This window comes from Pelodiscus sinensis, chromosome 8, assembly GCF_052426305.1.
Source record: "Pelodiscus sinensis isolate ZL-2025 chromosome 8, ASM5242630v1, whole genome shotgun sequence".
NCBI lineage: Eukaryota > Metazoa > Chordata > Testudines > Trionychidae > Pelodiscus > Pelodiscus sinensis.
In genome coordinates, this window is record NC_143059.1 from 55,460,945 (window position 1) to 55,479,522 (window position 18,578).

The 18,578-nt window shown below is 43.0% G+C and overlaps 1 protein-coding gene across 1 annotated transcript in view; it reads right to left on the minus strand.

The window, feature by feature from the left end:
- Positions 1 to 624: 624 nt before the first annotated feature.
- HTRA1 (HtrA serine peptidase 1) overlaps positions 625 to 18,578 on the minus strand; it is a 59,529-nt gene continuing 41,575 nt past the window's right edge. Inside the window, exons 4-9 of the mRNA XM_075935338.2 lie at positions 8,360 to 8,554; positions 7,692 to 7,724; positions 6,277 to 6,391; positions 6,077 to 6,134; positions 4,815 to 4,910; positions 625 to 1,289 (exon numbers count right to left, since the gene is read on the minus strand). Coding sequence (XP_075791453.2) covers positions 1,121 to 1,289; positions 4,815 to 4,910; positions 6,077 to 6,134; positions 6,277 to 6,391; positions 7,692 to 7,724; positions 8,360 to 8,554 — 666 coding nt within the window. The 3' untranslated portion in view covers positions 625 to 1,120. The remainder of the gene's footprint in view (positions 1,290 to 4,814; positions 4,911 to 6,076; positions 6,135 to 6,276; positions 6,392 to 7,691; positions 7,725 to 8,359; positions 8,555 to 18,578) is intronic.

Here is an 18,578-nt window from a genome sequence, read left to right on the forward strand (position 1 = left end):
CAAAACAGTCCTCTGCACATATTGGGGAGAGGATGGTGCAAAAAGGTGATAAACCACAATGATGAACAATAGACGACATCTTAATATTGTCTCATAATCCACCTCCTATTCATAACAAGCAGCAGAAATTGTGTACGTGAAAAAATATTGTGAAAAGTTTTCCAGGCATTATAGTGATCTTTTGTTCAAATATAGTATCTGGAACAAGAAGAGATAGCAAAATAAGACCATATTGCTAAATCTGAGCCATCATTGGTCCGTGACTCTTGGTTTAGGAACCTCTGCTGAAGAAGCGTTTCAGACACCGCCTGCATTACAAATTTAACTTTAAAATGTGGAAAAAATATATTTGGAAGTCTGTCCTTCTAGGATAGCTAGAACACTATCACTAAAGACCATGCTAAGAAACCAGAATGCAAATGCTAGATGTTGTTTCCTTCAGATGTTTAGTTTAGATTTTGGTGACAGTATATAGAAATGAAGAATACATTGAAATGTAAAAAAGTGTTTTGGCTCAATGACAGAGGAAATGAGTGTATCAAGAAATAAATTCAGGAAGAAACTGGGTACATTTCAAAAGTAAAACATCCAACAAGACACAAATGAATTACACCAGAAAAAAGATACTGTAGAATTATTTTAATAACACTAGGAAAAGACTGAAGTAGTAAAAACTCTGCATGGGTCTGAAAAGATTATTTTGATTTTGCGTTTACAAGCCAACATTTTTCCAAACATGTTTTTATCCCACAATCCCATTACAATGGTATTTTCCAGTTAAAGGAACAACTATCCTACTTATACCTGATCACCACAACACACATTGTGTGCATGAGTTTTAAGTCTCAATTGAAAGAGTGACAGAGAAAAAATGTTGACTGGTTAAGCAGTAACAGTTGTGTTAGCCAGTAAAGAATACATTGCATACATAAAATACAGAAGGGAAAAAAATCATCATCTGGAGTATCTGTGACATTACATTGGTGTTGTTGGCCAATACTATCCCTTTGAGCAAGCAGAACGTTGGTCAAAAGTCTAATGTTTCCTGTACCAGCACAGACATTATGTAAGCAGTCCACTGTTGCTAAAAGAAACCATGAAATCCAGCTCATGTTTCTGATTAAGGGTCAATTTCTTCAGGAACCACTGTTATCATAATATCTTCATTGCCCCTGCGTACAACCATGTTCAGTGTACTGTCCTTTTTAATAATGTCACTCACATCACTGGCTGAGATTATTCCCTGTCCATTGATGCTTATAATCACGTCATTTTCTTTCAGGCCACCACTGAAACACAAAAAAAGGGGACAGGTGATCGCAACTGCTACTTTATCCTCCTTATAATACTATTGAAAAAGAGAACTGAATGCTCACAATTCACCACAAGTGACCTTCAAAGGACTGGATGCTAATCTGAGATGCACAGAATCAACGTGCGCACACAGCACATTTGACAAGTTGTGTGGCAACATGTACTGGATCATTAAGACAAGGGAGCTTTATTACAGCAGGGAAACCTTCAAACCTTTCACTCTCTTATGCAAAGCAAGAGCAATTCCATTTGAGCAATGTTGTATACAGGGGCAGGTACACCGCTACAGACGGCAGGTTCTTCAATCCACATCACATCCCACTCCCCAGTAATGAACCTCTAGCAATTAGCAGGGATGTAATATTGTAGTCAATTAACCAATAAGCAAACGCTTATAGGTTAATGCTATAGACTACATGCACTTCCCTCTCCCCCTCTCCCTGCCAGTACATTTTTTAGCAGGCTGCCTAGCAGCCTGGCTCAGTCCTGGCTTGTGATGGGCCCGGGACCTACCCGTGCTGCAGCTCTGCATTTAAAGTGTATTAGGAGTCGGGGAGGAAGGTGGCCCAACTCAGTCCTGGCTCATGCTGGGTCCGGGACCTTCCACAGTTTCGGCTCTGCTTGTCAAGTGTATTAAGAGCCGGTCAGGCAGGAAGCCCAGCTCAGCTCTGGCTTGCGTCAGGTCTGGGAGTTCAGACCGCCCCCTAGACAGGCACTGCTGCCACCTGCACTGCTGCCTCTCTATCAGAAGCAGCAGCGCAAGGCAACAGGCAGCCGGTCCATGAGGGGAGCTGGTGTTTAAACTGGCTCTTCTCACGGACCAGCTGCCACCTGGCACTTCACACTGCTGCCTAGGATACCGTAGCTGCCAGCCCCGCCCTCCGGGGATTGTAGACTAATCGACTAAATGATAAAATTTCATGATGTTACACGACTATTTAATTAACCGATATTTAATATCCCTAGCAGTTAGTAGAATATATTTAGAATCCCACACTGGTCTCTACATCGCTTAGATGGCTTATTTACATCTCACATGCAGCTCTACTATGATTCAAAACTAAAGCAGAATATCATGTAGATCTATAGCATATTCAGTGGGGTGCAAGTTTTATTCCACCTGTTATTTGTTTTGCAATACCAGCTAGGAGCACCAATTATGGACCAGAATCCTATAATCTCAGATACTGTACAAGCACAGAACAAATAACTTACAATATAAAGAAGCAACCGGTAGATGTAGATGGATGGGGACTAAATAAGTCAGACTGAAGCATTTTACTTCAGATCCTTCACATCCTGCTCCCAGTCCCTTTCATATTTTATACACAAGAGCTGGCTAAGCCTGCAGTTGGGATTGAGGAACAGGAGTGGGGAAGGGAAATATTGCACATACTGTATTGGCTTGCTCGGTCATGCACAAGGCTCTGGCTGCAAGTCATGGAAATATTAACCCAAGTAACCAGATCAGACATGATTCAAGCTTCTTAGCATAATCTTTACACAACCACACAGTAATCATATGCCTCTTCCAGTCACAGAGAAATGTCTTACCCAAGTGCTTCTCTCAAGCTACATGCCTTAGCTAAGATTTTCCAATGATTATTGAGCAGGGCACCAGAAATCATATCATCTTAAATGGACTTTATTTTCAGAGACCAGATGGCGCAACACTTTTTGAGAATATACTCTTTTATGGTGTGTCTAGTTTGGCAACCAAAATCAAAGTCAATTTGGAATATCTTGTGTAATGGGGCATTCCATATACTTTATGAAAATATGCTTATGAATATGATGTAACTGGAATATGCTTGATCACTGAAATATGAAGTATAAACCTGTGTTACTAATTTAGTCATGCTAAGTGAGGGCCATCAGTAGTTTGCAAGGAACTTAATGGTGCAATACTCAGGACAATGATCTGTGAATGGACTTGTCTTTCCTAGGAGGAGAGATTATGGTGACTCCTACCAAGACATGTGGCTCTCACCAAGACAGAGGCAGCAGTGCAGGGCAGCAGGCAGCCAGACTGCACAGAGAGCTGATTTTTAAACTGGCTCCCCTCGCAGACCGGCTTCCATCTGCCACCTCGAACTGCTACCTCTGCTATGGTGCAGGGTGGCAAGGGGCTCCCTGGAAGTGGGGATGGACATGCACTAGCTGCTGCCCCTGCCCCCAGGGACTATCAAAAAGTCGTGTAACCAATAAGATTTCATGCAGTTACGTTACTACTCAATTACACTATATCTATCACACACAATACAAAATGTCAGTGAAAAAACCCAGCCCTAATCAAAGTTCAAAGTATGCACAGGTGTCATCAATAAAGATGTCTGTAGTAGGGGAAAAGAAGGGGGCAATATACATCAATAATGACCAACAGGTTAATATCAATGTGATTCTCAACACCTGAGGCATTCACATTCTCAACATGACCTCGCATCCTTAATATATTAGGTATCTTTTACCTTTCTTCTTTCCCTTCTGTCTGCTTGCTAACTGCTGCCACTGCCACACTACAAAACATCTTTTTTTTTTTTTTTGCATGGTCTCAAGATGCAGGCTCACTTTTTCATCCCAAATACAGCCAAGTGCCATCCACTCATGTCAAGAAGGCAAGTGCAAACTCCACAGTACAGTACAATTAACTAAATAATGCCTATACTAGTTTAAAGGAAGGATCAGGTTGCAGGCACATATCAGAGCTCTGAATGAGTATTAACTTTCAAAAATGTTAGTTACCAAAAGCACCAGCAACTAATGTTGGAAACTTAACCGTGACTGATTAAGGTTAAAGCATGCAAAGAGTTTTCATTCTGCTGCATAGAGAGGCCTGCCAGCCTGCCCTTTTGTCTTCTTTGAATACAAATTATTAAACACGTGGCACCATGAATCTGTTCTAATCTCTTTCATGCACACATTTCTTTTACCTGAAATGTGTTCCACAATAACCTTTGCTCTTTTCCTAAAAGATCTCTAATTTTGTGTCTTGAATAAGTTCTCTCCTCTCACCTGAATTATCAAATAGGTTTTTTTTATTTACGTATTTTATATTAACCAAGTAAATCATAAGAATTAAATGTGCATGTAAGGTGCTAGATAGACAGTCCTGATGACCAAATTCCTCTGACCATGAAACACATAATACCAAAGCAGCAGCAACACAAGTTTCTCCAGACTACTTAGCCAATATGGGTCCCCAGTTCTGACCCTGTGATGATCTCTAGAAGAGAAAAGGTGCTTAGCCATCATGCCCACTTACAGCTTAACTTCTCTACTGATATTTGGGACAAGTGTTCTATTGTGAAATCCTTTTCGTGATATGGAGGCTGCCCACAAAGGACTGGACTGAAACCACCAACTTGTTTCGTATAAAAGCTGACAGACGGCAGTTGTTTGGTTGATACTGACACTCTTAAAATGGTCACAGGGAAGAACGGATTTTATTAATTCATTAAGATGATGGTTGCTGCTTAAAAAAAAAAAATCATTTCACTTACACTTCCGCTGGCGTATCTGAAATTACTTCAATAATGTAGGCCCCAGAAACAACATCTGGAAAGTCTTTATGGTGTTCCTTCAGCTCTTTAGCTTTGCTGAAAAAAAGTGACACCCTTTTAAAATTTTGACACAAGATCATTTAACTTATAATGAAGCTAAACTGCCAGGACTGAAAAACCTCAGTCATTTAAACCTTCGCGAAGGTACATTCTGCCTACTGAGATCACATATGGTACAATTCAGTTCATATTCTTGAAGCCTCAACAATATTTTAAAACTTTACACTTATTTTATAGCATACAGATTTCTTAATACAGACAACTATCTTCCACTGACAACAGATAGAGTAAAACAGATGTAACAAAAAATCAGGCCATTATTTGTACATATTCAAGTGTAGCTCCTTGTGAGGTATACAGGCAGTCCCGGAGTTACGCGGATCCGACTTATGTCGGATTCGCACTTACGAACGCGGCTTTTCTCACCCCGGAGGATGCGGGCGGCGGGACCGCCCAGACATGCCGAGGTCCCGCCGCCCTTGTCCTCCGGGGCAAGAAAAGCTGCTCCGCGTCTCCCTGGTCTGCTGGGGGGAACCATGCAGACCACGCGGAGCAAAGCCACGGAGGACCCGGGCGGCGGGACTGCGGCACGTCTCGGTCCCGCCGCCCACGTCTGCATGGAGGAGCGGTGCTACTGGACCAACCCAGCAGCACCCCAGCTGCTCTGCCCCAGGCATCCCCAAGTCAGCTGCTGCAGAAACTGACCAGCAGCTGACTACAGGAAGCCCGAGGCAGAGTTGCTCTGCCCCGGGCTTCCTGGAATCAGCCGCTGATCAGTTTCAGCAGCAGCTGATTTGGGGACACCTGGGGTAGAGCACCTGGGGTGCTGCCGGGTTGGTCCCTGCAGCGCTGAGGTGCGGCGCTGCGGACACCTACCCGGCAGCGCCCCAGCTGCTCTGTCCCAGGCGTCCAGATTCAACTGCTGTTGAAACTGATCAGCAGCTGATTCCAGGAAACTCTGCCTCTGGCTTCCTGTAGTCAGCCGCTGGTCAGTTTCAGCAGCAGCTGAATCTGGATGTCAGTTCCGACTTAAGTACAAATTCAACTTAAGTACAAACCTACAGTCCCTATCTTGTACGTAACCTGGGGACTGCCTGTATTACAATAACCCATTTCAAGGTGACAGAAGAAAAATTTATGGGAATGGCCACATTTTATAAGTAAAAAATTATAGGCAGAGAAAAGAATTTATCTTTATTTACCTAGGAGTGAGTGACATCATTCGAATGCCAATATATTTCTTTTTAGTTACTGCTTTTCCTATTAGAAAGAGAAAAGAAAACCTTTACTTATTATTCTTACCGGAAGTGCTGGTGATCTTAAACACAGAGAGAACCAAGTATTTTTATGTTCGTTGCCTACTAAGTGACATGCCTATTTTTTAAATAGTGCAATACAATACCTTTAGCTTGTCTGTCATGAGATTCAGTTAAGAACTTTTTAATTTTATCAGAAGGAATTGCAAATGAGATGCCAGCTGTAACTTTTAAAGTATTAATTCCAATCACTTCACCATCCTGGAGGAATAAGGAAGGTATGTTATTAAGCATAAAAGAACATGACAAAGAAACAATGCAAGGGAAGATTTTCTGCAAAAATTCAGTTAAGAAAATTAATAAGGAATATGCCAAATAATTTGAAGCTAATTTTCAATACTTATTAGCTACTAAACTTGGTTTAAACTCCTTTTTTAATTAGAAAAGTTTATGGGAAACATTCGGATACAAGTTTCATGTTGTACATTTAGTCACTACATTAAAATCCAATAAAATCCAATCCAGTTATATACCAGCATAGCCAAAAACAGAATCTAGTGATATGCTTAAAATAAACAGCACCTTACTGCATAACTGGTCCTACTATTTTCAATTTGCTTATTTTAGTGGCACCACTTATGGAGTAAGATACTCTATTTGCATGAGTAACTTTATTGGACTCTGTACCCTTGCATGGAAATACTAAAATGTCAACTGCTGGATTTGTACAGTGTGCTAGGCCAAACGTAACTGTAATATTCTCAGTCTTGCTGTATATTTTGCAAGTCAAAATTGTCCTGATGCAGACTAAGTAGCTTTTCCACAGCGAGGACCTCCAAGCCACACTGTCTGGCCAGGCTGGAAAGAGAACAAGAGACACTAAATGTGGTTGAGTTAGGCCACAATTTTATTCCTAAATGTCTGGTAGTATCCGGCAGACAAAACTGTCCTTGGGTTTACTGGAAGTTGTTGGGCTGGGCCAGTTCAGCATCTGACTGGAGAACAGAGCATTAACCCCTTCCTTCCCTGATCCAGAGTGGCAATTTTCTGCTCTGTGATGAAAGTACCATGAAGGGAGTATACAAATGGATAGCTTGGGACTCAACTTCAGTTTGCACAGAGTTTACATACTTTATGACAAGCGCAATTATTTCTCAACCTGAAAATGTATTTTTACTATTACCTTTTGCATGACATGAGCAAATGTACTGGGCATTACGTTCATTTCAAACTATGCAAATGGCACACAGCTGCAATATGGAACTTCAAGTATACCATGTGACTGGCCAATATAAACACAGATGAGCGATTAGTAAGAACCCTGCCATGTCTGAACAGTCAGCAAGTTCTCATCAGAACTGAATCACTTTCTTTGGCAAACTGCCTTCCAAATTTCTTTCAGAATGATGAACTTTGTTATTTATGTGCTATTTCCATTTTGTGTACATATGTATAGATGTTTTATTCTGTTATGTGTTTGTATTCTATGTAAAACAATAAAAATAAGTGTAAAAATATCTTTCAAAAACAGTCAGGTTAAACATTAAAAAGAAACCCTTACCAGGTTTACTAAAGGTCCTCCAGAGTTCCCATACTGAAAAATAAATGTATCGACAGATTACATGTTGGTATCTGTATGAAGTTGCTAAAAGCACAATTGACATATTAAAGAAATGCTGAACTATTTCTATAGTTATTTTCCACTTTCTAAAAAATAGCTGCACAATGGTAACCCCTCAGACTCAGAATACACGTCTCTGCTAACCACACCCTTTGATAGTTCCAACTTTTTCAAAACTGATTTCATTCTTTTGCCAATGAAGTTTAAGCAACACAGAAGATGTTAACAGCTAACACTGTTAACCAACAAATCTAACTCCCAGAGCTATGATAACAAGGGTAAGAAGACATAAAACAACATATTACTTTGCCTCAGACCCATATACACACAAGCTTGGATAATTTTAAAAAGTTCCTGGTGACAGAGAGACAGGTTAGCTCAGATATTCTATGATTAGTTATTTGATATTGTCCCTTTAGGGACTTAAAAAAAAACAAGCATGGCAGTTGGCTAACTTCACACTGAAAAAGAAATCCCTTTAAAAAAAAATCCAGCAATTCCCCACTCTTCTTTGAAAAACTAGTGGACAAAACTTCTAGCTGAAATTATAGTCAAAAGTCAGAAACGGAATGAAACCAGAACTATTCAGCTTTGTAGAAGTGCCTTACGTTGATAATTGCATCTGTCTGAATGTAATCCATATCAGAGTTCCGAAGCCCCAATTCCTTTCCTCCACGCTGGGTAGTACTAACAATCCCAGTAGTCACTGTATTTTGGAGTGAAAATGGACTTCCAATTGCAACCACAAATTCTCCAGGCCTCAAGTCCGCAGATCGACCAAGTAGCAGGACTGGCAGTTTACCCTGTGTATAAATGATGGTCAGAATTACCACAAGACAATCCTTAACAAATAAAATCAATACACAGATGCTATGCTATCGCCAGGGATTTTGCATCATTATGTGAACAATATGGCCATAAACTTTAAATTCTAAGGGATATCTTCTTAGGTAACATTTATTTTTTTCCCCCTCATATTGTATAGCCATTAAGTGAGAAGCAATTAAAAAATAAGTGAGTATTCGTGCATTGCCCTGCAAGACAAATATTTGGACTTGGGTTTGACAGCTTCTTGAAATCAATTAGCAAAACAACTATAGATGTAGTAATAAAACAAAAGCATTGATTAGTAATTCTAAAAAGTGAAACACAAAGTATATAAACATATATGCAAGAAATCTGGAACATATTTAACCTTATTCCCTCTCTGAGGGTATGTCTACACTACAAAGTTAGTTCGAACTAACGGATATTAGTTTGAACTAACTTTCATAGGTGCTACACTAGCGCTCCGTTAGTTTGAATTTAATTCGAACTAACGGAGCGCTTAGTTCGAACTAGGTAATCCTCATTCCACGAGGATTGAGCCTAGTTCGAACTAGCTAGTTCAAATTAAGGGCTGTGTAGACCCTTAATTCGAACTAGTGGGAGGCTAGCCCTCCCCAGCTTTCCCAGGGAAACTCTACTGCCCCCCTCCCGGCCCCGGACCTCTTAAAGGGGCACGGGCTGGCTACGGTGCCCGTGCCAGGTGCAAGCCTGCCAGCACCCAGCCAGCAGACCCTGCACCTGGCATGGATCGAGCCACCCACCCGATGCCCCCTAGCCCTCCCCCTCTTCCCGGGACCAGGCTGGCGGCTCCCGGGAGCTTGCCCGGGACCGCAAGAGGCAGGCACCCGCCTGGGCTAGTGCGGACATCGTGGACCTCATCCACGATCTCCGCACTAGGCACAGGAAAGTGGCCGGCTTGGGCAGGATAGCTGCCAACCTGGCCACCCAGGAGCAGGTGTGCAAGAGAATCAAGGGGGTCCACTGAGACCCCCGACCCTGAGCCCTGAGCTTACAATGGCCGTCCTGGGTCAGACCAAAGGTCCATCTAGCCCAGTAGCCTGTCTGCCGACAGCAGCCAACCCTAGGGACCCTGGAAGGGATGGATCGAAGACAGTGACCAAGCCATTTGTCTCGTGCCATCCCTCTCCAGCCTTCCACAAACTTTGGGCAGGGACACCACTCCTACCCCCTGGCTAATACTACTCCATGGACCCAACCTCCATGACTTTATCTCACTTCTCTTTAAACTCTGTTCTAGTTGTAGCCTTCACAGCCTCCTGCAGCAAGGAGTTCCACAGGTTGACTCTTTGCTTTGTGAAGAACAACTTTCTGTTACTAGTTTGAAGCCTGCTACCCATTCCTTTCCTTTGGTGTCCTCTAGTCCTTCTTTATGGGAACTAATGAAGAACTTTTCTGTATGCACCGTCTCCACCCAACTCCTGCTTTTAGAGACCTCTATCCTGTCCCCCCTCCGTCTCCTCTTTTCTAAGCTGAAAAGTCCCAGTCTCTTTAGCCTCTCTTCATATGGGACCTGTTCCCAACCCCTGATCATTTTAGTTGCCCTCCCCTCTCCCAGCCTCTCTCTTCCCCTCTCCCACCTACTTAGTTCGAACTAGGCTTAGTCCTCGTGGAATGAGGTTTACCTAGTTCGAACTAAGCGCTCCACTAGTTCGAATTAAGTTCCAACTAGCGGAGCGCTAGTGTAGCGCCTATCAAAGTTAATTTGAATTAACGTCTGTTAGTTCAAATTAACTTTGTAGTGTAGATATACCCCTGATGACTTGAAGTGCATCCTAGAATACTCAATGAGCTAATTGAGGAGATATCTGGGCCACTAGGGGGTGGAAGTGGTATATATGGTATATCTTGACTTTAGTAAAGGCCTTTGAAACTGTTTCACATGACCTTCTCAAACAAATTAGGGAAATACCACCTAGATGGACCTATTATAAGGTGGCTGTGTAACTGGTTGGAAAACCATTTCCAGAGAGTAGTTATCAATAGTTCACAGTCATACTGGAAGGGAATATCAAGTGGGGTTCCACATGGATCATTTCTGGGTCTGGTCCTATTCAAGACCTTCATCAATGATTGAGATAATGACAAACAGAGTACACTTATAAAGTTAGCAGACAATACCAAGTTGGGAGGCATTACAAGTGCTTTAGAAGATAGGATTAAAATTCAAAATGATCCAGACAAACTGGGAAAATGATCAGTTGCACCTATAGAAAATGGGAAATGACTATCTAGGATGGAATACTGCAGAAAGGGATTTAGGAGTCATAATAGACCACAAGCTAAATGAGTCAACAGTTGAAAAAAAAATTAACATCATTCTGGGATTTATTAACAGGAGTAATTCTTCTGCTCTACTCTGTGCTGATTAGGCCTCAACTGGAAAATGTGTGTCCTGTTCTGAGCACATTTCAGGAAAGATGGGGACAAACTGTGGGGGGAAAAGTTAAAAAAAAATGGAGAAAGGTGTAGAAAACATGACCTATGAGGGAAAATTGAAAATAATGTGGTTTTCAGTCTGGAAAAGAGAAGACAGAGGACATAAGAGTTTTTGAGTAATTATGGTTGTTACAAAGAGGAGGGAGAAAACTCGTTCTGCTTAACCTTGGAGGATAGGACCAGAAGTAATGTGCTTAAATTGCAGCAAGCGAAGTATAAGGTGGACATCAGTGATTAGCCACTGGACTAAATTGCCTACGGACGTTGTGGAATCCCTATCATGGGAGATTTTTAAGAACAGGTCAAACACCTGGCAGGAATGGTCTCGATAAAGAATAGTCTTGCCACGATCCAGGGGACTGGACTAGATGCTCTCATTTCACTTCTGAAAAGTTGATCTCACTCTTCGTTGCTTTCAGTGAACAAAATCCAGGCCCAACAGAGTCCATAGTAAACTACTAACAATAAATTGGCATGGCTGGTAATACACCTCATCCTGTAGGTGGAGACAATGGCTCTATCCACTCAGCTGATACATATGGAAGTGGGGCTGTGGAGAATGAAGACAGTGAAGGCACGCACAGTGGTTTTCCAATGTATTCAGTAGCGATAAGACTGAGTGCCTGACAGGCTAGCATCTGGGGAAAGACTGAATAAAGCGGAGTCAGTAAATAAATGTGCACAGGTCAAAGGCCTCTGAACTCTACTTTAAAAAACACCGACTTTGTTACAAGAGCATGATGCAGGAGCTATGGCACTCATGGGTAGGATGAGAAAAAGGGAAATCAGACAGTCATACTCCAAGTATAAATAAATTGGAGAAGTCTCACATACCCAGACCTGAAGAGAGGAGTAACCTGCATGCTAGGCATAAATTTAAAATAGGCTTCCTCCTTTCTCAATCCATTTTAAGATTCACTTCCTAGTTCTCAAGCAGCAGGGGTGAAACACACAAGCCTACATTTTCAAAACAGGTCTGTGGTTTTTGATGTTTTATTTTGTGAGGTTCAGTCTGAGACACCTCAACAGACCTGATTTTCAGGGATCAGCACTTTCAAAAACAGTCCCCTTCTAGATATCTTCGCAACGAGTACTCAAAACATGAGACACCCAAAAATCATTAGTTACTTTCTGAAATTTGGTTTCAGACGGTTTCTGGAGTTAGACGCTTCATAAATCTTCATTCATCAATATTTTCATCATAGTTTCATAGTTTGGGACTGAGGGAAAAATTCCCAGTGTAATAAATACCTAGTGTAATAAAAAATTAATAAATATTTGTAAAAGAAACAAAAACAGTTCCATTACTGTATATATTGCAGCAAATATTTGCGATCAGATTTATATATGCTATAATGCAAAAAAGCAGTCACAGCTTTCACAGTTAATGCTTGACTCACTTTATCCTTTTATCTAACTACATTTCAGTTCTACCAACAAAGATTTATTGGGATGAGCATATTGTTTTAATAAAACTGAGCGCCAAATCCATGAAACAGGATAAGATACTTCATGGAAACATCTTCTGCAGTTTCAAGACAGCAAGAAAATATTTAACCAGATGCTGACTAAACAGAATCATCTGGGTATTCAACATAACAGGCAATACCGCAAAGGGGGAACAGCTGCTTTCCAATCACGTTTTGCGGAAACACTTTTAGTAAGTGAAAATATAATATAATTAAACAAGCACTATCTATGGGCCAAATAAAGGCCAGGAATACACATAAATAGTCTGATAGTCATTAGGGATGTGAATGGGTAACAAGTTAACTGGTTACCTGGTAAGCATCACCCTCACCGGGTGATGATTACAGGGTAACAGTTAACTGGCTCTTGTAGCAGACCCATGCAGCCCACAGCAAGCAGAGGGCTGCTTTGATCCCCACTGGGCCCATGGTGTCATGGGCTGGAGCCAGAAGCAGCGGTCCTGAACGGGGCTGAGAGTTAGGGATGCAAATGGTTAACCAGTTAATTGGTAAACCTCATCCTTAATAGGTGAGGCTTATCAGTTCTGGTTAACTGGTAGAGGTTAGAGTAGCCCTTGTCTGTGGCGGGCCTGGCTTAGGCGGGGTGCCACAGGCAGGGACTACTATAAGCAGATGGCCAGAGTAGCCCGTCTGTCCCCTTCCCTCCTCCTCCCACACCACAGACAGGGACTGCTCTGACTGGCTGGCCGCAGCAGCCCTTGTCTGCAGTGGAGGGGGCTGCTCCAGCCCATTGGGGCTGGAGTGCCTTCCCCCTCACCCCTGCCACCCCTTTTTAATTGTTTAACCCGTTAACCAATTAAATGGGTTTTTACATCCCTCCTAGGAGGCAGCAAATACAGCCAGGCTGGAGAGGTCCCTCGCGTGGTGGGATTCTGCTTAATTGGTTAAGCTGTTGAACCTAACGGTGACGGGGCGGCCTCGCCCCACCTCCTCCAAGAAAGGGACATCGCGCTCCAGGGTGAGCAGCGCGGCACACCAAGATGCTGCAGCGCATGCTCAGCTGGCCGGGTGGGCAGTTTAAAGGCTGCGCCGGCATGCTCAAGGGGGAGGACGGCAGGCGCAGGAAGTGGGGCCAGCGTCAGCCTGGAAATGGCGGGCGGCTGGCAGAGCAGGGGTGAAGCAGAGGGCCGGCAGGTCCTGGAGACAGCGGACGGACAGCAGAGGAGGAGAGAGGGAGAGTGCCAGGAAAGCCCAAAGGCAACGGGCAGCTAGCAGAGCCAGAGAGAGGAGGCGGCGGGGAACGCCATAGGAGGAGGACCCCCTGCGGGACAATGAGGGTGAGGAGTAAACCCAGAGCTCCGCAGGGCATTGGGAGCAGAGGGAGAGCGAAGGCCCAGAAAGGGAGGAGGCGAGCAAGCCTCAGAATGGGGGCCAGCTCCCCTTGAACAAAGGGACTCACCCATGAGCAACGGGAAAAGAGTCTCGGGATCCTCAAAGACGGAGGGACTGCCACAAATCAACGGGAGCAGGCACCGGGTGGCGGAAAGGTGCGGAGGCGACACCAGGAGGTGGAGGAGGAGACACAGCCTCTAGTGGGGTAGGAAGTGGCCCAGAGCGAGCAGTTCCCGGGACGGTCGACAGAGTAAGGCGACTACTCCCACTAGATCAGCAGAGCTGCCAGCCTCTGGTCTGATGGCCCTGGTACGGGACCTGGTAGAGTGCGTGGGCCTGGGTCTCCCTACCCCACCACCACCATGGGGAACGCACCCGGAGGCTGATAGAGAGAGAGCAAAAGAAAGGCCAGAGAGACTAAAGCCAGCCGCCTGGCCTACGGCTATACTGGACTGTGGGGACAGGTGAGGGAAGGCCCAGAGCCCAACAACGTTAGGACTGAGCCCCTCGAGTGAAAGAGTGGAGTCTCACTAGACTACTCTAGCACCCTGTAAGTAGTGACCTACCTAGCAAAAGGCCCTATCGTCCAGGCTAGGTCGTTGCTACCACTAAGAAGGGGCTAGAACAAAACCCGAGGCGTGGTGCTCCCTGCCTCTGCAGGGAGGGTTCACCGCCCCACAAGGAATGGGCACAGGGGGGAGAGAAGGGCTGGTGGAGGGGAGCAGGTCTCAGGAGGGCTGAGGATAGTGAGAAGGGCAGGAGTCTGAGTCAGGACAGCAGAGGAGGGTGAGGGTTTGGGGGCCAGCAGGCACCAGGGGAGCTGATGGAACAAGGGGAGGAGACATGGCAGCAGAGGGAAAAGGTAGAGGTTTGAAATATTTATTAATAACTTGGGTGCCACAGTGGCACATCCAAACAAGCCACATGAACTCAGTACTGGTGCACAACACAAAATTCATTCTGCTCATGGGAGAAAACTCTTAGAGGGAACACTTCCCCCAGCCTCCCCACACCCAAGTTAATGTCACACACATTGGGTTAAAGCAATTGCAGGATAGTTGAATGAGGGGGGTTTGGTGGGGGCCAAACTAATCCCTGTTGGTAGAAGGATGGTGAGAAAAGTCCTTAGAGGGGTCACATGACACCTTTTACTTCTGGTCATGTGTCCATCTTGCCCCGAGAGTGTTACCTCCAGAGGCATGGCTAATGGGAGTCAGGGGGTGTAGCTAATGGGAGTCAGGGGTGTGGATAACAGGGGTCAGGAGTGTGGCTAATGGGGGACAAAGAGTATATTTTAAAAAAATTCTTTGATGTGAAAAAGTGGACCATTCTCAACCCATTTCCCAGGCCTATTTTGATTGCCAGCCCGCCCCTGTATATCAGCTGAACTAGCAGCCTCAGAGGGCTACTGTCTCATTGGTGATATGATCAAAGTCCTACTACCTCTTTTCCCTGTCGATAAGTGAATGTGCCCCTGGCTGAACACGTTCCCTTATATGGCTTATGACTTTTATGTAAGTTCAAGATGCTGCTGTTCTGGTAGTGTCCAGCCTCCTCCTCTGCCTCGTTCGTCTTTTGCAAACACATAAACTTGCCCTATGTCTGTATTTCAACCTACTTCAGATTTAACCAGTTAGAGAATGAAGTTTTGGTGGCATGATGCAAGGTACTTTTAGACAAGGGGCTCCTGAAAAATAGTTAAATGAGGGGAGGGGGAAACCCTGACCCCCAAAAACCCAAACAACAACAAAGAAAATAAATTATAGACAACATTTTCTTTTGTAAATGTAAAAATAAGATGTATCTGTTGATACTTCAGAGATTTACAAAATACGCCCCCTGTACAATTTTTTGTAGCCAGAATTAAATCTGGCAGTGGGATGAAAACATATTATGAACAGTCACTGCCTAGTGCAATTATTTTTAATTGTGCTGAGTTTTCAAGTCTGGGCCTATATCAGTTAAACAGTCTAACTTTGTATGGACTGGCTGTGGCTCATCTATGTGATTCAACATGCCTTCTGGAAAGAGTTAGACTAATCTTTCATTTACTTAGAACAAAAAAATAAAACAAAAAAAATGCCTCCCTCTGCACACATTATGAAACAGTTTTGAAAAGCTATACAAAATGTTTCTAGAAAAGACTGCTTTGTATTTTAAAGAGAAAGCATTCTGAGCTAATTGGAACTACAAATTTGATTAATTATTATTTGTCAACATTATTGAAGTGGCATCCACTTACATAAATTATTTTTTTACCCTTAATGAGGCTCTGTGGAGGTAAGGAACCATTAATGCAGTAAGATCAGGACCAACACTGCAAAGGATTCTTGGTAAAATTTTCCAAATGACCTAATTGGTTTAGGAGCCCAAGACTTTCAGATCACTACAAATCAATGTTACTCCCCATCTTTAATTTCTCAGTATAGTGGCAGGCACACCTACAGCATTATGCAAATGTGAAATAAGCCATAGCTAATGGTGTCAGTGCATATAAATGTGTATATTATAGTCCACTGATTTTGTAAGCAAGTTATGGTATGTTATCGGTACATTCCTGGGGATTTAATTTTTTTTTTTTTGGAAAAAACAGCAGTCACAGTCGCAACTAGCAGTATTTCACATCTTGAAAATAAACACATATTTAACCAAAGAGGTAAAAATTAACAGGGACTCATGAAACAATTAATTCATAAATTAATTCATTTTTTCTTCTTACCTAACACAAGCTGGTTGTAGATCACCTTTCCATAACAAAACAGTCTAACGGAAACAATCACTTCAAATTTAACTACAGATAGGTCATGCTGATTAATTAAAATCCTGGGTTAACTCATCTGCCTTGCAGCATAACATAGTTAAGAAAGCCCATGGCTTAAATCCAAACACTCCAGTACTAATCCCAGCTCTGCAGACTCTCACTGTGTGGCCTTGAGCAAATCTGTGTTAACACAGCAATATAACAATGCAAGTACACAGTCTGCAAACTAACACAGGCCTAACCATTTAAACCCATAATTCACAATTACACACTCTCAAAGGATAAACAACCAGCAACAATCTCTTAGCACTTTTCACCCCAATACTACACGATTTACAGGTTACAAGTTCAACCCTACAAACTTGTGCGATGCACATAACTCCCACTGTGTAGAATGTGAGTTCCACAGTAGATTTACAGGACCGAGTTTATACCCCATTACTTTCACTCACCAACGAATCCTTTCACTCACCACTGAAATGCAATTCTCTCTCTCCCCCCAGAGGAATTCAGCAGCTGTTCAACTATGCACAGTAACACTACACAATGGTAACTTTATGACAGAGATGATAAACTTTGTACCCTGCTGACAGCCAAACCCTCAGCTGGTGTAAATCAGCTAGGGAGCCATGCCAACTTTAGTCAATGGAGTTTCACCAAATTATGCCAGTTAAGAATCCCCTCCCCACTGAATCTAAGAGACAGACTGTAGTAACCATAATCAGAATTTGGTTAGTACACAGGGGTTAAAAACATAAGAGATAATAGTCCATTCAGAAACATAACGGATATTTCTGTTAGAACTTAAACCATAAGTAGGACCCTATGAAATTCACAGTCCATTATGACCAATTTCACAGCCATAGGATTTGAAAATTGGTAATTTTCACACTTTCAGCTGTTTAAACTGAAATTTCACAGTGTTTCAGTGTTTAACCCAAAAGGAGATTGGGGAGTCTCAAACTTGTCATGGGCCGTAGCCACTCTCACTTCTGTGCTGGACTCTGAAGGCATTGACTGTAGAACTTCATGCAACTGCAGGAAGCTCCAAGAGGTAGACAGGGCCGGCTTAGGGAAGTGCGGGGCCGCGCATGTACCGTGTCCTCGGGAGCGGGGCCCTCTTAGGTGCGGGGCTCCCCTCTTAGGCGCGGGGCCTAATTTGGGGGAATCAGCCTAAAGCTGGCCCTGGAGGTAGAAGTGGTTCTCATCTGGTCCCCTCCCAGTACTACAGCAGTTGGCAGGTCCTATCCTTCCCTTGCCCAGTCGGAGGTAGGAAGCCCCCTTTAATGGGGTGCTCCTAGGAACAAGGAGACATCAGATTTCACAGGAAAAGGGCTCATTTCAGGTCCATCACACATATTTCACAGCCGTGAAATTGATAGAGCTATAACGATGAGTCATATGAATGCATCTCTGTGGGGGAAAGCATGTGGCCTTTTATCTCTGTTTTGTTCTATAATCTGCTAAATTCATAGAAGGAATTTGATGAATCTGCACACAGTGGTTTTGAAGTTCCATAAAACAGTGAATATGGGACAAAATTTTGATTTATTCTGATTCATGCTGAGACATTTCATAGTCCCTTCATTTGTTTTTTAAGAGAAACATATGCTTGTATATTTGCGTCTACAAATTCAGCTATGACTTCAACTTTCACAGAATCTTTAACTGACAGCCTTGGGAACTATCTTTCTATTACAAATATGGAAGGCAATTAAGCTTGCAGAATAAATGACACCAAAACCCATAAAGGCCTTACCATATTATATGAGAAATGTCCTTTACAATCTATGAATTACTTGATATAATGCCAAATAAAACAAAGTACTTCCAATTTGGGATAGTTTCACAACTTTTAGTATTTTTTACGTATTTTAAAAAATCTCCATCAGATAAAATGTGATGAGCTTGCACAAAGGATAAAAGTGGCATTTCACTAGGTCACTGGGATTTATGTCA